At 36.6% G+C, this 25812-nt stretch overlaps 1 protein-coding gene across 2 annotated transcripts in view; it reads right to left on the bottom strand.

The window, feature by feature from the left end:
• LOC149561970 (Vacuolar sorting protein 39) overlaps positions 1 to 25812 on the bottom strand; it is a 205308-nt gene that overhangs the window by 94058 nt on the left and 85438 nt on the right. The window contains exons 9-11 of one of the 2 annotated variants that reach the window (XR_016363881.1): positions 22102 to 22157; positions 21785 to 21853; positions 21580 to 21671 (exon numbers count right to left, since the gene is read on the bottom strand). Coding sequence is in view for 1 of the 2 variants with exons in the window: in XM_089825494.1 (XP_089681620.1) it covers positions 21580 to 21691; positions 21785 to 21853; positions 22102 to 22157 (237 nt within the window). In the remaining variant the exon portion in view is untranslated. Of the gene's footprint in view, positions 1 to 21579; positions 21692 to 21784; positions 21854 to 22101; positions 22158 to 25812 lie in introns of both variants that reach the window. The other variant, XM_089825494.1, reaches the window with a different exon arrangement.

The following is a 25812-nucleotide window of genomic DNA, read 5'->3' as shown; positions in this document are numbered from 1 at the left end:
GGGCTTGGAGACCTTGATTTTGCTCCTTGACATAAAACATTGGATTTCATGCATTGCCAATGCATATTTTAAACATACAATTCAACATTATGAACCCATTTTTGGCTTATGAGGTTAAAACATGGCTTGCAAAACCATTCTACAAACCCAATTTACCTTGGAGAAATGCATTTGCATTATAAACAACACATGTATTTACTCTTAGAGAACACGATTTTGGTTGCAACACGAGTTATATGCATTTGCCTTACATGCTGGATACATGCGTTTGCGTCTAGAGACCCCAATTTTAGTCTTCAAGGAGAGGCATTTCATGCAAGGAGGTTCCCAAACCACGATTTTCCATTTCAAAGGAAAAAACATACATGTAATAGGGCATTCTAAACCCAATTTCGCATAAAATGTTGGAGGAAAAGGAACTTTTGAAGCATTTGCATCAAAAACATTTAAATGTAATGCAAGTTGGAGACCATGATTTGCCAAAGGGAGACATTTTCAAACATTGAAATCATTCCAAGAAGTTTGATCTGCACTTAGGGAGACATTTACAAGATTATTTTCAACATCTTGCACATGCATTTGCATCTTCTAAACCCAATTTGAAGCTAAGGTTTGAATCTTTCGAAGGCCTTTGGTCATTGCATGAAAACACACCTGGAGAACCTAGTTTTTGGAGAGAACAAGTTCATCCTAACTTCTTCTTCTGAATTTTGCTCATTGCTCTCCAACTAAGTGTGACGATTCAATTTTGCTTGCATTTCTTGCTTGATTTGCTAATTTGTTGCATTCTTTGGGTCTCTATTATCCATTTGTTTAAATGCAGCCCTAGTTTTTTGCATCAAGTTATTAAATAAGTTTAAAACTTACATTTTGTTGCAAATGCAAAAGCTCTTCCATCTTGAAAACAAAATTGCATGCAAAGAGAAATTTTCAAGTTTGTGAAAGTTCGAGTCAAAGCAAGAGGTATGTTTTCTCTTGTTTTCAGGTTTTTGTATACATTTTGTTGCTTGTTTTGGTTTGTTTTGGAGAAAAGTTGGAGATTTTTCCCCCAAGAATGCAAGTACATTTCATCCTTTCATCTTTCATTTTCAATCCATTATCCAAATACATCCAAACTCCATATTCCTACATATGCAATCACATTCTACAAACCCAATTACATATTTACATCAACTAAAAATGATGAATTTTAAACATATATAATTGCATTTGATAAACCCAATTTTGGTGAAAGTTCACATTTTAAAATACCAAAACTCACATTTTGCACACATCCATATGCTTCCAACTTGCATTCTTGGCCATCCAAAAACAAAGTCTCATTTTACCTACATATAATCCATCACTCTAAACCCATCTTGGTCATTTTTGCCCAAAATACAAGCTGTCCCGTTCATTTCCAGCCTTCAAAATGTGTTTAGTAAGTACCTAATCCATACTTTGAACACCTATCCTTCATAGATCTGATATTGCAACTCAAAATCCAAAGCCTTCATGAATCCAATCCCATCAGAAGACGTATTCACCCTTTGGAATTTCCATGCTACGGCATGAGATATGTCCACACATCCAAAGGCCAAAGGGAAAAATGAAGTATCAGTACAATAAGGAGCTAGCTCATGCAACTCCATCACAAGTTTAATCTACTTTTGATGAGATCTCAGATACAGAAATTGGTTATGTTGACATGGCTAGTTTCTTGCAAAGGGTTGAAAGATCTTCCAATCAGGATAAGCAATGCATCAAGAGAAGTCACATCCATTTGGTATCCACCTTTCCTATGGTAGCCCCCGAACCCGACTTCGTGTGGGAATGCACAAATCACTTTGAAGTCAAGTCAAAAATAGTTAAGGATGCAGACGAGAAGGTACTTTTCAGTTTGGATCCAGATCTGATTGAGAAAATCTTCAATGTCCCTACAACTCCAAAATTAATGGACATATCCAATACAATATCTATGCAGTTGTGGAATCAAAACAAGACAGATTATTAGAGGCATGCTAACGAAAAAATGGTTGATCAATAAAAGATCAAACTTCTCTAGATGGCCAAGCACAATACACAAATTTGACTTCTCCCAAGAAGTCAACAATTTGATTACTCTTCTAAGGAGGATCTGTACTCTCAAAGAATCCAATCACTTTGAAAGCAAGATGCATAAATTCATGCTTCAAATTCTCGAACATAGATAGCCTATCAATTGGGGAGAAATCATAAGCACAACTTTACGTGAGCAATAGATACATGTGAAGACGTCATTCTCATTCCACATGAATTCATACTTGATCTACATCGGTGCAACTATGGGGACATTCTCAGAACTCTCTACCAGGGGAGATCGGCCTTTGGTTCCCATTTGGAACTACTATAATCAGCTCACTCTAGCACAGAGCAAGCATCACTATAAAAGGCTGCAGAATACATTTTTAGGGCATTTCAAGGGCCTATTCAACAAGGAGCTAGCAACAAGAAGAGCATCAAATGAGACATGGGAAAACGTAAATCAGTACAGGTGTATTTTTCTACAATTTCCAACTTTCACCTACCTGAGAGTTGGTTATTTTGAAGAACCATACACTTTTTCAAAATATCTTACTAGTAGGATAATTCTCATGGAAATGGCATTAAGGAAGTAAAGTCATATCAAACCAGCCAGCATAGGCCAAGATTCGGTATTTCCACTACTAAACCTCAGTGTATAAGGGAAAAACCATGGAATCCAAACTTCAACTCATCACACTGAAGAAGTTCAAGGCCAGATCTGACCTTGATTACAAAGGTATGCATTCCAAGATAAAAAGGGCATTCACACATGTTTATTGCATGGAGGATGTATGGATTGATTTACCCCGTGAGGTAGACATCATGACGACGGACTGTTGCAGGCTTACTTTGCAGCAAATGCACCTAACATGGTCCATATTCCAGAAGGAATTGAGGATGATGACATGATCATGCAACCGGAATTGCACAATAGCCAATGGAAAAGCTTTTTCCCATTCCCATCCAATGGCAACAGAAAGAAGCAAATTCTATGTTTGATAAATTCCAGTCTATCTTGTTGAATACAAACACATGGCTAAAAAGAAAAAGTCTAAAGGGAGTCCATCTGAGGGCTGAATAGATTGTAGTCATTTCAGACCAATTGGAAGGAAATCTCAAATAGAGGTGAGAAAGAAAGACGAATCATCCACCTCAGAGCCAAGTAAAAGTTTCAAATTGAAGCTCAAAGGAGAAAAAGTTGTCATTCTACCCTCACATTCATCCCAAGCACCTCTCCAAGCATAAGAATCAGAGGAAGAGGAAGAAGAGGCTGAAATAATGGCCATATCTCCTCCACAGCCCCTGAGCAACCAAGAGTCGTATGTCCACGAGGAACCATTCTTGGCTGCGATAGACAATGATGTAGACTCATTTTTCCACTGTATTCACGCCTATCATTCCTATTTCTAAGGCGAATACGTCAGCATTGTGTATCACTCTTGTGCCTCCACCTATTCTCACAGCAGAGCAATGTGAGAACCTAGGAAATGTGTTTGATGATTTCCCAACTATTACAGAGGTACAAATTTCCCAACTTGATACCTCAGTCGCAGGGTTGAAGATGTTCATGACAGAATCATCCCAAAGAACACCCATGGTTCCATTTCCACAAACATAAGCGTATATACACTATAATGATAGAGATACAATCAGGATCAATGTCTTCCATAGCCAACATACTGGTATCAGCTGCTGAAAGTTTCAACTTGGCCGCATGGTTAGGAAACATTACCATGAAAAGGAGAAAGGTTGAGTTACCCCTAAATAATCTTTCTACAAAGAAGAATAACTCTAAGCTTCCCATGCAAAGGGCTAAAGTTGTCTCTAGAATCCTAGTTGATTCTGAGAAAACTAATTTTGTTGAGATTGCAGAACCTTTGGTGGATAAACCAATCGAAGAGCTTAATCACTCTAATTACAAGTTCACCAAAATTGAACAGGGGAATCAACAAGATGCCCAAGGTGCAGGCTCTACCTTGTCAAAGTAGAATGAAAAACTCTGGGAAAAGAAAACTCAACTGAAGTTGGAAAATGCTCACTTTCACGAGATCATTCGCCAACAATCTTCGCAGCCCGTAGTAATCACATCACAAACAGCTCAGGTAAATCGAAGGGCCGAAGTGACTACAGCTTGGTTTGCAGAAGTCATCACAGAGGGAGTCCAATCAATAAAAGATGCGCTCAACGTCCTTGACCATATTAGAGGTGTTGAAGAAAGGCTTCGTGATATGATTGCCTCTTTCAATCAAGAGACCAACATCCTAAAAGAAGATCTGAGCACGTGGGACCAAATGTTAGAAGCTGACTTGAATTTTTTAATCACATTAAACATTAATCCATCTGTGGCATTTTCTATGAGTATCAAGGACTCATGGATCACAAAGCGCATGGAAAAGCTTTAGACTAAGACACAAGAAGCCCTTGAAAGCTATCGAGTTGTGGAAATGAAGATTGTGGGTGATCTAAGGCTCATGGAATGCAAGGTGCTCACAGAGGATGACAACTTGTTCAACAAAGAAGACATGACTTCAGAATTCACTGATAGAGTTAAAGTTGAATTTGATTCACAGGATTTTGAAGCACATGCAAAGAACAAGTTCGCAACATATAAATTTGTAGCAAAACACCTGTGGGATTCTATTGCAGAAAACTATCGGGTTGTAAAAACATCTCATACCAATGCACTCAAGGTGGATGTCGTTTTACAAAAGATAAAGATCCTAGATCTTCAAATGTGTAAGGATTTCCCTTAGGGCAAAATTCACCCAAGAACAAAGAACTCAAACACAAGCACAATAGTAGACCAGAAAGAGTATGATCAGAATATCGATATGTATTCGATTCAATATGCCTGAAAGTACACTAGGAGTGCCTGTATATAAAGCCCTCTGAGATGCATCTAGAATGCCTAAGAATCAGCTACATGATAAGTCATACAACCAGGCACATGTCCACCAGATATGGGTTACCCTCCATTAAGCATAGAAGTAAGTGCAATGATGAGAGGATAAGTCTACAAGGGTGTAACACGCAAATTTATGTTGTAGACAACATGTGCTAAAAAGGGAGTGCGAATAACTATGTTGTCTACATGAGAACTCAATGAATGATGCAAACTCCAGTGTTGTAGACACCATGTGCTGAATTAGAGTTGCATACTTCTGTGTTGTCAACATGACAACTCATAAAGTTACGCAAACTCCTAAGTGTCTCACAAAATAAATAATAAAATAATGCATTAACCTAAGTAAACTTAAGTATAAAGAGTAAATACGTATTTACACCAACACCCCCCCTTAAGTGCAACTTAGGGGAATGCCCTTAAGCTTACGAAAACTAAGATGAAATGCATGATAGGTCTTGGCTACTAGGCCATGTTAGGTACCCATGTACATAATGAAATACAATCTCTCATAAAGCGGAGAAAGAGGGAAAACCTCATGGGAAAAACCCTCCTTCAAAAAGAGAGATGAAAAAAGTAGATGCATAGATGGATGGAGTAATCAAGACCCCCCCATTACGACATACATCCAGTATATACAATAGTGAAGAATGAGAAGAACAAGAGCTCATAAGAGTAAATCCCCACCATAAGAAAAAAGAGGAGAGAAACAAGGTAGTCCCCCCCCTCCAATGAAGAATGTCGACCAGTGATTGCTGCTCCAAGGAAGAAGCTGATCCAAGATTGCAGAATGATGTTCCTCCCCTTTGGAAGAAACAAAGGCAAAGGTACGATCCCGAAGATGCATGGTAGCCCTGAAACCTACTCAAGTGTCCTTGTGCTGAAGATCGCCCCTTCCAACACTGTTGAAAAGAACGAATGTAGATCTGGCAAGGATGTCTATAGAACATGTCACAATGAGCCATCTATCTCCTCAACTGATAAAGAGACCTCTGACAACTGTTGTTCATAAGGATCCAGAATCACCTCAACCTGTAAAGATCGATCATGTAGAGAATGGACATGAGAGTCAGAATGAGCCCTCGCAACAACTGTAGAAGGATCATCTTCATTAAAGGGAAGATGTAAATCATCAAGTCTGTCTCCCAAATCTGCAGTGTGCGACTCCATGAACAAATCTGCAATGTCTGCTATGTAGTCATCCCCTATTGCTGAAGCTAGAAGACAAGATGTACCTTTTTTGTGATGGACCTATCACTGTGGCTATGTATGCATGTGGACTATACTGATGTTGTGACCTCTCACTACAACAGTCGATAGAACCCATGTCTGAATTTGTTGAAGCACTATCGTTGGTATCACTATCAATTTCCACAGTGTATGAAGTGCGGAGAGGATTAGAGGATAAGCTGGGTGAACTTTCCTCAAAGTGAACATCCTTCTCCACAAAAATCTCATGAGTCTTTGGATCCATAAGTTTGTATGCCTTAGCACCGTCTTCATACCCAATGAAAGTACAAGGCTTAGGTGTTGGTGCCTTGCATCCCCTAAAAGATAGGTTTGCCCATGCTAGACAACCGAAGACTTTGAAGTGACTCACAACTGGTTTTCTGCCGCACCATGCTTCAAAAGGAATCTTCCCATCTAGGGCATTATGAGGAGATATGTTAAGTATGTGAGTAGCACTACTAATGGCTTCAACTTCAAGTGTTGGATCAAGAGACTTGGCTTTAGTCATGCAACTTGCCATGGACTTAAGAGTTCTAATCCTTAGTTCTGCAACATCTATCTTTTGTGGACTAAACGTTGGTGGATTCTGAAGATCAATTCCCTCAAGTTTGCAAAAGTCTTTAAGTCTTCTGTCCACATATCTGCTTTCATTGTCCATCCGTAGAACCTTGATGGCTTTCCTTGATTTGTGTTCAACATGACTCTTGAAGGCTTGAAGCTTATCAACCACTTCATTCTTATGATGAAGGAAGCAGACCCATGTGAAGCGTGAAAAGTCATCCACAAAAGTAAAGATGTAGCAGCCTTGGCTAACTGATGTCACTGCAAAAGGTTCTGCTAAAACCATGTGAACCAACTGAAGAACAACTGGTGCTCTTGAAGACTTCCCTTTGTCATACTTCTCCTCGAGATTCATATCCACTGAACATGATGAATACTCACCCTTAGAAAAGTTGATGTTAGGTAGACCTTTGACCATGTGTTTTGAGCAAAGTTGTTGAAGATGGCAGAAGGCAATATGACCAAACTGTTCATGCCATAAGTTGATGTGTGAATTAGATTGAGTTATCAAGGCTTGTGAAGGAGACTTAGGCACAAAGTGAGAGAAGGAATAAAGCCTCTTGTCATGATTGACTTTCCCCACTACAACCAATGAATCATCTTTTAGACTTCACACCATCACTGAATCTAGAAGGAACTCAACTTTGTGACCATCTCCAAGGTGAGTGATTTGGCAAACTGCGAGGAGATTAGAGCTAAGGTTTGGAACGTACAGAACATCTTTGAATTCCCCATTTTCCATTTCCACATGTCCTTTCCCTTCAACTTCCATTTTAGTATCGTCTCCCATGAAGATGTGTGGTACCTGTGACTACTTCAATGAAGAAAAGTCTCCCTCTGAAGAGCCCATATGATAGGAGGCACCTAAGTCAAGAATCCATTCCGAAGAAGAACTTGTATTTGCCATAAGTGCTTGCCCTTTTCTCTTTGAAGAGGTTGGAGTTGAATCCTTGGAAGTACCTGGCACTTGAATTTTGTTCTTCTTGAGTAGGTTTTCCAATTCATTGATTCTCTTAGTCTTGCAATGATGCTCGTCATGATTTGGCTTTTTGCAATATGCACAAAAAAGTTTGTCCTTCTTTTCATTGCTTCCCTTCTTGTTGGAAGAAGAATTGCCTTGCGGTGAGGAGGATTGTTGTGTCTCAGATTGTGATTTCTGCTTCCACTGCTTCTTCTTCTTCTTGTTAGAACTTCTTCCTCCTTGACTTGATTGGTTCTCATCACTAGCGACCAATGCTTTTGCCTTTGACGTCGTGAGAAGTCCCAAATCTATCAAGTGAGATTGTTCAATAATCAACATTTCTGCAAATGTAGGCTTTTGGTAAGCACTTCCCATGGTCAACCTATGAGTTTTATAACTCGAAACAAATGAAGCATACTCTAAAGGTAGCCTCTTCAAGATGTGATGAATCAACTTGTCATCCTTCATGGGATTTCCACAATCTTTAAGTAGTGCCCTATACTCATTGGCTTTGTTGATGTAATCTTGAATTGTGTCAAAGTTCTTTGGATCCAAGAGTAGATCGTCCTCAATCTGGAATCCCTTTTCCTCATCCACCTTACCATACAATGATTCAAGTTTGTCCCATGCAGGTTTGGCTTCCTTAAAACTGGCAATGTGAAAGAAGAGATCTCTATGTACACAACTCCTGATAATTTCTATAGCCTAATTGTCTATAATTTTCCAATCAATGAGTTCTTTAACATCGGTGGGTTTTGTAATTGTACCATCAACATAAAGATTTAGACCTTTTACCATTAATCTACTCCATACAATGTCTTTCCATATAGAATAATTGCGTGAAGTTAGAAGAGGACATTTAGGTGAACCCATGATGAAGAAAATGAAAAGAGCACATAAGAGAGACACAATACACAATACACGCCCCCCCCCCCCTTTTCACTCAATCAAAAGACCCCACCAAAAAAGATGCTTTTGGCACTTTATATGTAGTGTGTGTACAATAGGCCACTTGTCAAAATGTACAAAGTGGACTTCTAATTTTGCTTTACAACTGCCTTTTGAGGCCTAGATCTGGAACTAAGTACTGTAGCTTAGATGTACAACAGTTCTGAAAAGTAATCAAAGCAATATAATGTAGAAAAAGCCCTAGTTCTGAAAGTGAGATTTTTGTCCAAACCCTAGAATATGACTGCAAATCTGGAAAGTAGACAAAAAATAATGCACTTTCAAAAAAACAGAACCTATTTTCATATCCAGATGAGCCCGTACGAAGCGTCTAAAGTTGCAAAATGCAAGATTGAACAGGTACAGTCACCAAAAAATGCAATTTCTGACAAATCCTTGCACCAAAACCAGAAAAGAACACCACCACTGAAAAGTTCAGGAAATTCTACCCAAAATCAAATAAAATTGCTCCTGATTTGGAGTCTAGATGACCAAGTTATGGGCTCTCAAAGTCGGGTTGCCAAATCAAAAAGCAATCTGGAGAGGGGTTTGGAAAGAAAACTGCGTGTTTCAATTTGACGGTCAAACGGCTATCGCAGCAGTTAGAAAAGGCCTAAGAATGACGGTCAAACGACCGTCAAATTTAACCTCGTGTCCAGCTGATGTCAGTGGAATAACAGCCCTCCGAGTGACAGCCGTACAATACGGATGGGATGATGTGCCAGTCGGATCTACATGGCAGTACGGAAAAGGTGACGTGGCAGTCGTACGGATTGCTAACTGTACTTGCTAACGTGTATTGGGGTCTACGTGGCAGGTGTTGTGTTGGACGTCCACGTGGCGCTGTCGTTGTACTTGGTGCAGATGTGGCTTGTTGCAGTTATGCCACGTGTCAAGTCAGGGCAACGTCTGAAGCTGCCGTGTGTCGCAAGATTCACAAGTGCCTGAAAAGCAGAGTCGGGCCAGAGTTATTGACTTCGGCGCCTGGAAACCTTGACGTTGCCAGTGGGATGGTGAAGCCTTTGATGCCAACAGGAGATTGAATTTCTGGTGGGGGCCGGCAAACAAGCACGATTGGAAAACAAGCCATGAACAGTGACCGCTGGTGTAAAAGGGTCCGCCAGGTGCCGTTGAAATGATTCAGGCGAGGGATTTATCCCACATGCATTGTGGGACGAACCAATCCTTTGTTTAAATAGCAGAGCCTACAAAGTTCAAATAAAGAAGCCAACCGGTTGTTGGGGCCACGGCCAGTGGTCATGTAGGTGGATTTAGCCGAACTTTGAACTACCGAAATAATGGATGTTGAGACCGCCGTTAAAGCCAAGGAATATTCCCTAGTTCTCTGCAGAATATCCTCTGTGCAGGGTGCAGGGTCGAGATCTAACTACCCGGTACCTATACCAAAAAAAATTTCTCTGCAAGGGCAATTGACGAAAAAAATTCCAAAAATCTACAAGAAAATAAAAAAATTGAGATCTGAATTAAATTAAATTGCATATTTGAACATCATACCCAAACTTGCAAATCGGGGCCTCTGGGTGCCGATTTGCAAAAAAATTTGCCTCACAATCGACTTTGGCCTAGGGTCGGCGTATTTATAGCCGATTTGCACTGAATCGACATTCCAGTCGCAATGGCAAGGTTCATTCTGGCTCTAGATGCTCCCAATTTCTGTTGTACTCTGAATTTGGGCCGAGGTGCTGAAGCAACAATGGTCTCAAACGGCTATGTGAAGAAAGATTCTCCAAACTCTAACACCATGTAAGAATTTGCCTTAGGGCAAAATTCGCCCAAGAACAAAGAACTCAAACACAAGCACAACAGTAGACCAGAAAGAGTATGATCAGAATATCGATATGTATTCGATTCAATATGCCTGAAAGTACACTAGGAGTGCCTGTATATAAAGGCCTCTGAGATGCATCTAAAATTCCTAGGAATCAGCTACATGATAAGTCATACAACCAAGCACATGTCTACCAAATATGAGTTATCCTCCATTAAGCACGAAAGTAAGTGCAATGATGAGAGGATAAGCCTACAAGGGTGTAACACACAAATTTATGTTGTAGATAACATGTGCTAAAAAGGGAGTGTGAATAATTGTGTTGTCTACATGACAACTCAATGAATGATGCAAACTCCAGTGTTGTAGACACCATGTGCTGAATTAGAGTTGCATACTTCTGTGTTGTCAACATGACAACTCATAAAATTACGCAAACTCCTACGTGTCTCACAAAATAAATAATAAAATAATGCAATAACCTAAGTAAACTTAAGTGTAAAGAGTAAATACGTATTTACACCAACAAAATGTTTCATGATTGTATTGTCAAATATAAAGCTTTTGTTAACAATCTTCGAGATTGATTCAACTTTCTACATCTTTTTCTTTTAGTTTTTTAGCGTTTTCAACTTTGTAGTTGCAAAAGATAGATCGCATATAATCTAATTGCATGTACTCCAATTACATGAACCTTCACTCATGTAATCCAATAAATCTACTTTCCTAGTTTGATTGGGTCAAGGTGGTTGAGTCTCTCCCACCTTTTTCTCCTCCTTTCTCTCACTCCTTTTTTCTATATAAAAAGTGTCTGGCTCATTGTAAAAATCATCTTTTATATGCAAGAGAGCTCTGCCAAACTTGTGCAAGCATAACTTTGATTGTGAACTAAAACTTCAAAGAAAAGTGAATTGAAAGAAGCAGTTGGATTCAAAACTTTGACTGGAAACAATTGTGATATAGCAAATTGGAAGCTGTGACTATGATTTGTTTCTATTATCTTTCTTTCAAGTTATTATTGTATGTTTAATAAAGCACAGTGAACATAAGAAACAATTGGAGCCGAAGCTTTGATTGGGAGCAATTGTGGTAATATATAAACTAGAATCTTTGATTGTAGTCTATATTACTGTCTCAAATTGAAGCTAATATTTATAGATTCTCTACTCTTGGAAGTTTGTGTGCCATAATAGTAGAAATTTTTCTTATAAAATAGATAAAACTATTAATAGATCTAAGCCAATACACTCTCAATCAGCCTTTGAGTTGGTGTTTGGTATCAGTATCATTGTTTCTAGCTTTTAGATAGAAGTGTAATGTACGAGATCCAACTTGTCCATAGCCTGCTCCGCAAGTAAGTGAAGAGGAAAGAATATTAGTCACACCCTATAACGCATCTCTTAACTTCTTGCTTACCTTGAGTTGATCCAAGGAACGATGAGAAGGTGGAGCCTTTCCTTAAAGGTAGGAGAGACTCTGTTAAAAGTAGGAGACTCTATCTCACACATTGTGGTTGGTCTATCTATTTTGCGACTAAATTTGTATTGGGTGGATATTTTGCAATCGACAGTTTTGTGTAAATCCAGTTGCAAAATAGAATGACCAGCCACAGCGTATGAGACAAAGTCTCTCTTACCTTAAAGGGAAAGTTCCCCATTCTCACCGTTCCTTGGATCAACTCAAGATAAGCAAGAAATTGAGAGATTCCTAAGGGGAGTTACCAATATTCTTTCCTCTTAACTTTCAAGAAAGAACTCACTTACCCACAGAGCAGTAATGGGCAAGAGGAAATCTCTAACTATACTTCTATCTAGTAGCTGGAAACAGTGATACTGATAAACCAACACCAACTCAAAGGCTGATTGAAAGAGTAACGGTTTGGCTCTAAGACCTATTTATCTAATTTATAAGAAAAATCACTACCATTGGGGAGCAAAGCCTTTTAAAAATAGATGTTTTCTATTCTATAACTTATTTTTACTTTTAATCTATTCTATAATATAAACCTCTACCATTAGGGCGCAAAGACTTCCAGAAGTAGAGAAATTCTAACTATTTTTCGTGAATTTGAGATAGTAACACAAACTACAGTCAAAGCTCCTACTCTATGTATTACCACAACCGCTCCTAGTCAAAGCTTCAGCTTTGATTGCTTCTAAACTCGCTATGCTCTACTATTGAACACACAATAATAACATAAATGAAAAACAATAGGCACAAACTAGAGCCAAAGCTTCTAATTTTCTCTATCACAATTGCTTCTTGTCAAAGCTTTGAATGCAATTGCTTCTTTTTATTCACTTTTCTCCCAAATTTGTACTACACAATCAAAATTATGCTTACACAAGTTTGACAGAGCTTTCTTGCATACAACAAAAGATAATTTTTACAATGAGGGGGCACTCTTTTATATAGGCAAAGGAGTCAAGAAAAAGGAGGAAAAAGTGGGAGCAACTCAACCAACTTTGACCTTTTCTAACTAAATGAGAGAAATTATGGGGTTACAAGTCATAAGGACATATAAATTGAATTACATGTAATTACACAATTTCATGTGATACATTCTCTCCAATCTACAAACATGAAAAACACTTGAAGAAATGTTGAGGTTGTTGATTCTAAATGAATCAATCCTGTAGATTATCGGTAAAGGCCTTGTCCTTGATGCTGCAAGCCCAGATGATCACAAGATCAGAAGTTCTTGTATTTTGTGCTAGTGCATTCACCTTAATCATCATGGCGTTGTGTCTTTTGATAGCCTCTAACTCTCTTTTTTGAATTGCCCGTTGTCATTTGAAAACTTGATGTGATCAAGCGTTCTCTGGTTCAAGTTGTTGTGAATTATACTTTGTAGATTGGCACATTCTGGAGTCTAACACTTTGAAATCATTCTCGATGGTGTCCAAATGTAAACTCGGAATAACTTTCCATTAGCACCTTTAATTTTTTCTTTCTTTTTGAAGCAAAGTGCTTGGCTCATTCCCACATGAACACAAGTTCACGGACAACCATTAGGAAAATGGAGACCAAATGAATTATTGCTTCTTGAGGATCAAAGCATATCTTCTTGACGGGATGTATCTATTCTTTGAAGAAGATCTGACATATCTTGAATAGTGCGTTGCAACATGAAGATGAAAACATCTTCCAATGAGATTGAATAAATAAAACTTTTGGGATTTGAGTTACAATGACAAATCCATGAGGGATGAGTGTTCCAAAAATGGATTAGATACTTATGAAACACATATGATGGCTAGAAATGAACCAGAAAGAAAATGTATTTGGGTGAAAAAGGTCAAAATTGGACTCTCAACATGGATTGTATGTGGGCAGAGATGGACTTTTGTGGGTATGGCCAAGAATGCAGGTTAGGATGCATATGGATGTGTGCAAATGGCGAATTTGGTGTTTAAAGAGTGTGACCTTTTACCAAAATCGGGTTCTCTAGATGTAATTACATGTAAAGTGATTTTCATGTAATCATGACTTGATGTAATCATGTAATTAGGTTTGAAGGATGAAATTACATGTAAGTGAGTTTAGAAAATGGATTTATATATAAATGCATATGAAGGATGTAATTATATGTAATTAAGGATGGAAAATGAGATTACATGTTATTGCTCTCAATATGTAATTGCATATAAAGGAAATGGATGTCTTTGACATGAATTGGTGGGATACGGAAACATGTGATGCATTTGCATTGAAAGGTGAAAAGCGAAATGGATGCAATATGCACATGCATTCTTGGGAAAAATGATTCAACTTTCTTCCAAAGTAAACAAACAAGAAAAACAAAAACATACCCCTTGCTTTGACTCAAACTTGACAAATACCAAGTTGCTTTCCTATGCAATTTCGAATTTGGAATTTAGGTAAATTTCGAATTTGGAATTTACTTAAAAATAGAAGTTTTCATGTGATATAAAGAAATTTGCAAAATACATGGCATATCTTTGGACAAATGTACAAGGATGAACCACAATATGCAATGAAATAGCAAAGATTGAAAACTTCAACTTAGAGCCCAAAGAGCCAAATGTGGACGATTCATAGGTTTGGAAAAGAGTTTCTCCAATTTCGAACTTCCAACAAACTCTTTGACCTTTTCAATGCTTGCAAATGACGATTTTCTGTGAGAAGTTTTTGTATGTAAATGCCCAAAAACATGATCTCAAACTCTCAATATGCAAAATTGTTTTTGAAAATTCATTTATATGAGACGTTTTTGGGTAAAAACGTGCCCTTGTTTTTCATGAATATGAAATATTTTTGACCAAGAATGATAAAAACGTGATCACTAAATGCATAAACATGCATGAAAACTCCAAAACGCCCCCTATTGGACCAAAAACGTGAGCTAGAAATGCCAAAATCTGGGCGTTTTCAGCAAAAACGTGGCTCCAAATTGCATACATATTGGTCTTTTTTACTTATGAATGCAAAAACATGAGCCCCAAATGCCAAAACATTGATCCAAATGTAAAAACATGGCTCTCCAATACCAAAATGTGGATTAAAAATGCAGATTTATGGGCGTTTTTGACAAAAACGTGGCTTTTTCAAGCAAAAATCTGGGTTGTTTTGCCTTGGATATGCAAAATCATGGGGCCCAAACGCAGGTGTATGCATTTAAAACTCAAAAACACCCTCCTTGTGATGGATTTCATAACTTAAAATGGAGAAATCTGGATGTTTTTCTTCAAAATCGTGCCCTATCCTTGCATGAGCATGAGCAATTTTGTGTTATTGGAGCAAAAACATGGTCTCAAGGAACAAATGCATGAAATGGAATGCAAGAATGCACTCTATAAGAGGCTTTGCATGTTTTAATATGCAAGTTATCTGCTCCTCTACGCAAAACGCACTCTATAGGATTCATTACAGGTTTTAGAATTATGCCTTTAGAGGTTGAGTAGCAAAACGCAATCTCGAGGCCTCATTACATATTTTAAAACTTGCAACATGGGCAAACAATGCAAAATGCACTCTCCAATCCTCATCACATATTTTAAAAATATTCAACATGTAACATGTATTTTACAAATTTGACCTTGGAAGGCAAAAACATGGACTCTAGATGCAATTACATGTAGAGTGGATTACATGTAAAGAAGGTTTTTTATGCAAGTCCATTACATGCATTTCTAGTGCAAAATGCACTCTTGGAGGTCCATTGCATGTAAATGGGTTGAAAAAACATGTATATGCAAAACTTAAGTGATCAATTAAGCCTAAGTTACCATGGTACCCCCCCTCCCCTCCATCTAAAAAAAGTTTGAATTGGTCTGCAGTACTGGTACAGTACGAACTTGGTTCAGGCTAGGTACATTTTTTGCCCTTTGGGTACGATCGAGTTCGAACCAAGCAAACCAAGACCAAAAAGTTTGAACTCACAGTGAATTGGGCACTACAAATGGCTGGAAAGTGCTTTTTTGGGCAGAAATGAAATGTTTTTTGGCATCCACAACCCTAAAAGTTGTTATGAATTGCTTTTGGTGGCCTCTCATTGTCATTTTATGTTTCCACTACTCAACTTACAATGAATAATTATGATGAATTTGATGTCAATACCATTATTGCTGATCCCATTGGCCTTAGCTCAAGTAATACCGAAGAAGAAGAAGATGATGATGATGAAGATTGAAGCGCTTAGAATATTAATGGTTTTTCTGATTTTCAATCCATTAGTTGAACAATGAATGTGAAACAATGATACTTGAACTTGATATTTATAATGTTTTGAGTATTTGATGTTGAAGTTGATTGAACAATATGATTACAAGTTTAACTGTTTATGGTGTTTTTGTTTTATTAGGCTACTATGCCACATTCTAATATTAACTCATGCTTCATAAATATGTTTATATATTGTATTTTTTTTTTTAATAATTTTTATATGTTTTTGTACTAATAAACCCTAAACTCTTTCCAAAATTTTGACGAACTTCCGAACTGGTTCTCGAACTTCAAACTTGGAACCAAACACGAACTGGCAACTTAGAATTAATCACATGTCTAATTGATTTTTGAGGAAATGTCACTCAATTGCGTCAAAAATAACATTTACACAATATAATTAATATATTATTTGCAAATATCATTTCAAAAAGTAATATTTAACTAAGATATTTTAAATAAAACATAAAGTAACTCCAAAATAAATCAAACTATATAGTTATAAAATCACTTAAGTGAAATATTTAAAAAGCAACTCAACATGAAAATATAACATAAAGTTCTCTATAGTCACTTAAGTGATAAAGTAACTTAAAAACATAACATAAAGTCAATTTATGTTATATTTTCAAAAAGTGAATTTCAACATTAAAATATGACATGATATTTTAAAATATGCAATTTCATCAAGAGGTAACACTTTTTGGGCACCTAAATTGTCATATCTTTTGACTGCCAAGCTCGATTAAGCTCTCAGATATACCAGATTGAAGGGAAAATCGAAATCAAGGTTTGAATAAAATTAAATACCAAAAGCATTAAAACACACACTCGAAGATGTGAAAAAGCACTTTAAAGGCTTCAAAAATCAAGCATAGGCTTAAGAAAAAGAAAAAAGAAAAAGACTTGATGAATGCCTTCAGTAAAAGAATTCATTATATGAATTGGAGTCGATTGATTGATCAATGTTAGCCAATTAAATAATGAGTTAATCTTAGAGAAACGTGAAACTAAGTTGAAAACGTTTCGTACAATTAGCTACATTTTGTGGTGACAAAATGCAGAACAACTGGCTCTCTCTAGGGAATGTTACTCATTTGATCCTGAAAACAATGAGTGACATAGAATCCAGTTCTCTAAGTGTTTTCATCCATTCCATTGGGTTATAGAGTCAGGAGACCAAAAACAAAAATAATCTAACGCGATTAAAGCAAAGCAAAGCAAATCTAGTTAAAACAAAAATGTGCAAGTACACTTAAAAAAAACAAAGAAAAACCTACCAAATTAAAACTAGCTGATAATGCAGATTCTCAAATGAAACCATTTACCTGCTCAACAAAATAGCTACCTTTTTTCAGCAGCTTGTGGTACGTTGCATGTTTATAGCCAACTTCATATTGATTGAACGTGAACAACTAGAGAAATGATATCTCTGACTAATGTAACACCTCTTGGAAGAGATGGAAGAATTCACCATTTTGACATGAATCATATTTATTGCTGCTCCAAGATAGGTCCATGAATTGAAACTGCTCCTCCAAACCTTAACATGTTTCTTTGACTTCTTCAATTACATTTTCATGTTCAGGTTCACGTGGAATGTCCATCTTTCTGTTGGCTTCCAACCAAATAAGATGTCGAATGGGCATCCCCTTCATATTTATGGAACGTGAACAACTAGAGCAATGATGTCACTGACTGATGTAACACCTCTTGAAAGAGATGGAAGAATTCACCATTTTGAAATGAATCATATTTATTGTTGCTCCAAGATAGGTCCATGAATTGAAACTGCTCCTCCAAAACTGAACATGCTTCTTTGACTTCTTCAATTACATTTTCATGTTCAAGTTCACATGGAATGTCCATCCTTTTGTTGGCTTCCAACCAAATAAGATGTCGTATTGGACATCCCCTTGATCGAACAATTCCTGGATTCTTTTTGCCAACTACAACTTGCTTAGTTGGTTCATCAATCACTAGCACTTCAGGACATTCAAGGAAACCTTGCTCATGTGATTTTAGGATGAGATTACATGTAAGTGGATTTAGAAAATGAATTTATGTGTAAATGCATATTAAGGATGGAATTATATGTAATTGAGGATGGAAAATGAGATTACATGTAATTGCATATGAAGGAAATGGATGCATATGCTTTAACTTGAATTGGTGGGATACAGAAAGATGTGATGCATTTGCATTGAAAGGTGGAAAGTGAAATGGATGCAATATGCACTTGCATTCTTGGGATAAATTCTTCAACTTTCTTCCAAAGTATAAAAACAAGAAAAACAAAAACATACCCCTTGCTATGACTCAAACTTGACAAATACCAAGTTGCTTTCCTATGCAATTTCGAATTTGGAATTTGGGGAAATTCCAAATACTTAAAAATGGAAGTTTTCATGTGATTTAAAGAAAATTTGCAAAATATATGGCATATCTTTGGACAAACGTACAAGGATGAATGCAAATATGCAATGAAATAGCAAAGATTGAAAACTTTAACTTACTTAGAGCCCAAAGAGCCAAATGTGAAAGATTGATAGGTTTGAAAGAAAGTTTCTCCTCCAATTTCAAATTTCCAACAAACTCTTTGACCTTTTCAATGCTTGCAAATGATGGTTTTGTATGAGAAGTTTTTGTATGTAAATATCCAAAAACGTGATCTCAACCCAAACCTCTTTCCAAAATTTTGAAGAACTTGCGAACCAGTTCTCGAACTTCGAACTTGGAACCGAACACGAACCAGCAACTTAGAATTAAGCACATGTCTAATTGATTTTTGAGAAAATGTCACTTAATTGCATCAAAAATATCATTTACACTATATTATTAATATATTATGTGCAAATATCATTTCAAAAAGTAATATTTAACTTAGATGTTTTAAATAAAACATAAGGTAACTCAAGTTAATCAAACTATATAGTTAATAAAATCACTTAAGTGAAAAAATTAAAAAACAACTCAACATGAAAATATAACATAAAGCCTCTATAGTGACTTAAGTGATAAAGTAATTTAAAAACATAACATAAAGTCAAATTATATTTTTCAAAAAATGAATGTCAACATTAAAATATAACATGATATTTTAAAATATGCAATTACATCTTGAGGTAACAATTTTTGAGCACCAAAATTGGCATATATTTTGACTGTCAAGCTCAATTAAGCCCTAAGATATATCGAATCAAAGGGAAAACCAAAAGCAAGGGTTTGAACAAAACTAAAAGACCAAAGGAATTAAAACACAAACTTGAAAACGTAAAAAAGAATTTTGAAGGTTTCAAAATTCTAACATAGTTTTAAGAAAAAGAAAAATGAAAAAGACTTGACAAATGCCTTCAGTAAAAGAGTTCATTATATGAATTGAAGTCTAATGATTGATCAATTTTAGCCAACCAAATAATGAACTAATCTTAGAGAAATGTGAAACTAAGTTGAAAAAGTTTCGTACTGTTACCTACATTTTGTGGTGACAAAATGCAGGACAACAATTTGCACAAACTATCGGTTGTAAGATATCCACCCAACATTCTCTAAATAAATGTAGGACATTGAATCTAATTTAAGCTTGCTCATTAATTGTAATCGAAGCTCCTATATAACCCCCACTCCTTTCATTTGTAAAGCGGATTTTTGGAAAACAATTGCAAATATACTACCAAATTCACTCTATATTCATTGTTGTCTTGTGCATGGTGAATACTTGTGATATTTTTTGGATTATTGCATGGTGACCATTTTTTGGAGTATTGCATTGTGACCTACATTCCTCATTTAGAACTGATTTGATATCAAATATTTAGTTAGAATATGCTTTGAGTAGTCTTGTGGGATAAGAGTAATTGTAAATGCATCCTTGCTTGGCTCAATCATAGACCAAACCACTAATTGCTTACTGATTGTAAGTCTTGCCTTGCATGGTCGAGTGACATTATTATATGTAAAAGGTTTGAAACACAATATATTGAGTGTGAGTTAAATGTGTGATCAAGGACATAGGTTAGTCTTCAATTCAGATTGTTGTGAAATTAGTAAAGATGGTAAACATATTGCTGATGCAAGTAGGGCCACTAACAATCTATACATTCTTGATGATATAAAAAGTGAAAATTGTTGATCGAGTCCAGTAGATTAAGGTTGGCTATAGCATAGGAAGTTGGAAGTGATTTCATTTCATCCTTGAATTGTTGTCTTGACTCAAGGGGAGTTTTCATTGTCATATTCTATCAGGCCCATTTCAGTTATGCGTGTTGGTTTCAGTCATTGATGTCAAAGGGGAGTACTACATACAAGGAAGCAATGTTGTTTTAGAGCAGTTTTGGTTTCAGCTAGAGTTGTCAACAATGAAAAAAGGGGAGATTATTATATATTTTTTCACTTCTGTCAAAGCTATTTAGCATTCCAATATTACTGTTGCAATGTCAGAAGTGGTCAACAGTAGAAGTTTTGAAGGGCGTTTGAGGCGATGCCTCTTTCTGCTTGGCAATTGCAGGCATTTTGACAGAGTCAGATTTAGATACCAGTTGTTAAGAACCCATTTCATGTATCTATCCTATCTGTGTGCCTAGCAGTTACAGATTCTTCAGTTGGTTGTAGGTAGGGGGCATATTCCTGATGACAGGAGTATGTAACATTAGTGTTAAAGAGCCATTTCTCATCTGAATTTTAAAATGTTTAATATAGATACTTCAGCCTACTTTTTTGAGGTGTTATAAGTCGATGTATTATGGAGTCAAATTAGCAGGATAAGAAGGCTATGTTATTTGGTGTCAATACTAAAGAACATATAATATGGTGTGAATCTGCTTTTTGGCAGTGAGCTGCATCTGGATTTTCAGAACTCTATTTATGGGTGTTTAACTTTATATACTTGCAAAGCTTCACGTGAGTTATCACTTACATTGCTTCTGAAGCTTGACTTTGAGATTGAATGCATTCCATTATTGAAGAATAATGTGTTGCTACTGTGTATTTCAGATTAAGGTTGTTCTGTAATTCTTGCATTATGTTTTGAGTGTTGTGTGTGCTCTAAGAAGTTTTATTGAGTTTTGCAATTGAGTTGGTGCTTCAGCTGAACGGAGTTAGTGCTTCGAGGAGGGTTGGAGCTCTCAATGAATTGGTGCTTACATAATCTGGGTTGGTGCCCATGAAAGCTATTGGCGTGCCATGGTATTTTACTTGAAAGGGTTTTCCGCATAAAATTTGGTGTTCTCAATGTTGATGTTTGCTCTCTCTATTCTATTTTTTTTGACATTTGTGTAGGGGGTTTCATGTGTTTAAAAGTTCAAGATACTGATTGCTCTTCAAATACCACATTGAAGATGGAAGATTACCCAATCCATCAGAGAAACCATCCTTTCTCACACTAAAAATCTCAGAGAATCAAGATAGCCATTTAGTAAACTGCTATGATCCATTACATGTAAACGATAGATTCACTGATACCTCTAGAACTTGCAGAGGATCCAATAATTCTCCATGACAATGTAGCAGGCGTACAGCAGCCTTGTACATTGGTTCTTTTCCTTCTCCGGGTTCTAGATACATGTCAAGCAACCTGTCAGAAAGTTTTCTTATTGTCATTAGATTTTGCCTATGCTAGATTAATATGTCACCAAGAACCATGTGATGCCTTAAACAGAATACTTACTGCATATAAGCCTCAGGTCTTCCCAGCTCTTCGCAATATTGTTCTGCTGCATCACTATCCTCCAACTTTCTGAAGATAGAAACCAACTTATAATATAAATTTTGAACAGGATAATAATAGAAGAGATAAAATTCAACAAAGCACTTTTAGAAGCTCCTACAGTACACTGAAATAGCCATACATTTAATTTTTTCCTAGGAAAATATTTGTAGTTTCAATCAAAAGTAAAGACAAGCTCTTTATCCATTAATCGTATGCCTAAATTTACAGTCCAAATCTCTTTTAAGCCTAATAGCATAATGAATTTTCTGACTCACAGAGCTAGAATTTGAAGCACAGATGTTTCTTCTCCCAGTTTCCTGTACAATATTGCCTGTTGGATCAAAAAAGTAAAAATGTTAAACAATCAATCAAAAGATGTACACAATTATCATGAAGCGCAAACAACAAGAGTGAAATGATGAAGGTAAAAATTAGGCTCAAGGAAAGGGGTAATAATTTTACTCAGAAAAAATACAATATACAATAATGATTATCAGAACTGCTGTGAATATTTGTAACATAGTGGCCTTCATCTGTAATGTCCCATTTTGTCCAAGCGATCACCTAGAGGAAATTATTAGCCAACTATTCCCTTAAATAAATCCAAGTAGCCTGCAGCTAATAATTTCCTCTAGGTTATAATTAAATTATTCTCTTAAATAAATCTAATTAGCCTACGGCTAATAATTTCATCTAGGTTATAATCAAATTATTCTCTTAAATAAATCCAATTAGCCAACGGCTAACAATTTCTTCTGGGGGATAAGTAAATTATTACCTTAAACTAATCCAATAACCTACGGCTAATACTTTCCTCTAGGTGATGGACAAGAGTGGGCATCACATCATAAAGGAAGGATGTGCAACCCACACAAAATCAATTTCTGTCATTTATCAAAGCAGATCAATGGGACTGAGTACAGCAAGTTAAAATAGCAAAATTGCAGTGTTTAAAAGACCCCACCAATGAAATATGTAATATATAAAGCTAAAACTAGATTTTATGTCTAGAAAGCAAAAAAAATTAAAAAGGGATAACCCGCATATAAGCCCTAGGGCCTAGACAGACCAGTACATTAAAAGCCACACAATTTAAAACACTTCTGTGAAAAGAAGTTATCATGACAAAAAGATAGCTATTAATAGACACGAGGGAAGAGATCTGACAGAATAACAAGACTCGGGACTGTATCAGAATCAGAAAAAATAAGTTACATTGTTCAGGTAAACAAATAAAAGAGACATTGAAGCAGACCACTATAAAACAAATTGCTTGAGGGCAAAAATGGTATGCGTGGAACAGCAAAAACAAGAAGTTTAGGAATTTCTAGAATTATCATCTGGGATATTGACTTTGGGAATATTGACTTCAGGAATGACTAGATGCTAAGCAAATCGTGAACAAATAATGATGGCTACAATGCCAACTCAGGTTTCAGTTGATCGCCAATTTTATTTTTCACCCAGTTTTATAAATATATAGACAGACACACAGATAGATAGATGGATGATCCCACTTTCAGCCAGACGAACAAAACAACATATTGACTTTAAAGTGGTAAATTACTTATTGAAGTCCATCTAAGCCCTCAGGTCTCCAGCCTAATCATGTATCCAACCTAAGCTGTATCCAACCCCACATGTAGGCTCCATATTGGATTCTCAAATATGCTTAAATGGGAGAGAAAGGGAGTCATCATATAGGTCAAGCCTTAAGTTACATGTCTTAGTTTGCAAGGTATAGTATATGAAACTAGGAAACTAAAATGTTCCCAGAAAAAATTAATTTGTTTTCTCAATTTTTTTGAACTACCAATAGGCATAGATTCATCCATTGTTCAAGCATCGGCTTGTGGCTTGGCCCTGGTAGGTCTCAAAATCGATTTGCACAGAAGTACATCCATACAAATTAGAATCAATCTGAGGTGATGTACACTCAACCCATGACTTGAATGTGACTAACATGGGGAGGATGAAGGTTTGCACTTGAACAAGTTGAACATTTTCAACAAGGCAAGGGCATGCCAAGCCTATCAAATATCCCATCTTTGTTTCAAGAATAGATTGTTTGCAATGTATCAATGCAAGAGATCATTTTGAGAAAACCTGCTTGTCTGATGTTTTGAATCTCACTCCTAGACCCATCATCAAATAATGTACGAAGACAATATGTCTAAGAAAGAGATTGAATCAATTTCAAATTCCCAATAGGTAGTCATTCCATTAAGGAAGGCAAAGGATCCAACCAAGCACAATAAATAAAAGGTAAAAAGAAGAGTCTGGAAGGTTAAATGCCAAGGTTACATAAAGACTGGGTCACTTGGAGACTCTCGAGATTAATACAAAACTGGAATGGTTATTAATTCAAAATAGAAGATGGGGGTACTTGGAGATGCAGTTATTTTCTTTCAATATGATTTTATAATTCATATAAAATCTGAAAAAATGGTTGACTGTAACAATAATTTAATAATGCTTGGACACTATAACACCAAAATCCCCACTCACTTCCATTGTTCCACTTGAAAACCAGTTGTAAACTTCAACAAAACACTAGTTCAGTACAGAATAATCTTGAAAAGTTTTACAACAATAACCCATAAACAAAATTTTGCAAGGAATCTTAATATATAAATCTTGAAAATTCCATTCCATTGCATCACATGGATTGTATTACAAATTTATAAGCTCTCAATATACTACACAAACAAATTCTTGTACAAAAGGACCAGTATGTACAAGGACCAATAAAAGTCATTCCTCTCCAAACAAGAGCATAAGCATCCAGATCTATCACAAAATTAATCCAGTTGCTCCAGTAAATTACTATTACTCATGTTCTCATCCAATAAGTGGTCGAACTCCCTAATTATCACCAAATCATAGTGTAACAAGTCGTTGTAAAGGACTAATCAGAGGTTTTGTAAGATCCAGACTCTGGATGTTGCCCAACGGTGAGAACAAGGGCAGGAGGTCAAGCTGCAAGAGACAGACATGGGTCTGCTCCAAATGAACCTCTGGGCCCTCTGCAACTCTAAGTACTCCAGGTAGTATTGGGAGTGCTTGAGAATATTTGGGCCTACCTTGAGGTCCATGAAATTCATCTATGAACCAAAACCATAACCAAGAGCATGGAAATCTTGAAGAGGAAGTTGTTTTACCATACAACCTTTCTGGGCCAAAAGAAGAAAACCTTGAACATCTTAAGCACAGAACAAGAAAACCATACAATCCTCATGGGCCATAACAAGAAATCCTTGAACATCTTAAGCACATAACTGTGCAGAGAAGGGTAGGAGTGGTACCAATTATTTCCTCTATTGACACGTGCTAGCAAGCACCTCTAAGCCGAATGTTCATCATTGGAAAGAACATCAGGTCTTAAAATTTGGTTTGGTATTTATTAGTTGTTTGAGTTTTGTTCTGTAGTCGTCAGGAGACGACTTTTCTTTTTTGGGGGGGATGATGTCATCGGTGGAAATTGTGTATCGGCCGACGGGTCCCTTCGGGAAGGAAATTGTGTATCAGCCGACAGGTCCCTTCGGGAAGGAAATTGTGTATCGGCCGACGGGTCCCTTCGGGAAGGAAATTGTGTATCAGCCGACGGGTCCCTTCAAGAAGGAAATTGTGTATCAACCGACGGGTCCCTTCGGGAAAGTTCTTGTTATGTAGCCGACGGTAAATAGTTTGTAGCGGACATGATGTATCTGGCCGACGGATACCTTCGGGAAGGTTCGTCAGAAAGTATTTATAACCCCTTCGAGAAGCATTGTAATTATATCATATGATACCATCGAAGTATAATGTACTGTGGGCATATGCGAATAACAATAAGAGTTCTGTTGGTTGCTGTTCTGTGTTCATGTCTATTTCCTGTGTGCGTTGCTTAATTAATCCATACGGTAAACAGTATTTTATGATTTTCACCTAGTTACATACATCTAAGATTAATATTTTGGAAACATTAACAAATGAAAAGAAGTCAA

Source organism: Cupressus sempervirens, chromosome 4, assembly GCF_028749045.1.
Source record: "Cupressus sempervirens isolate cs-2001-9-10 chromosome 4, ASM2874904v1, whole genome shotgun sequence".
NCBI classification, from domain to species: Eukaryota; Viridiplantae; Streptophyta; class Pinopsida; order Cupressales; family Cupressaceae; genus Cupressus; species Cupressus sempervirens.
Note: the sequence above shows the minus strand (reverse complement) of the source record. Positions and strands in the feature narration are given on the sequence as shown.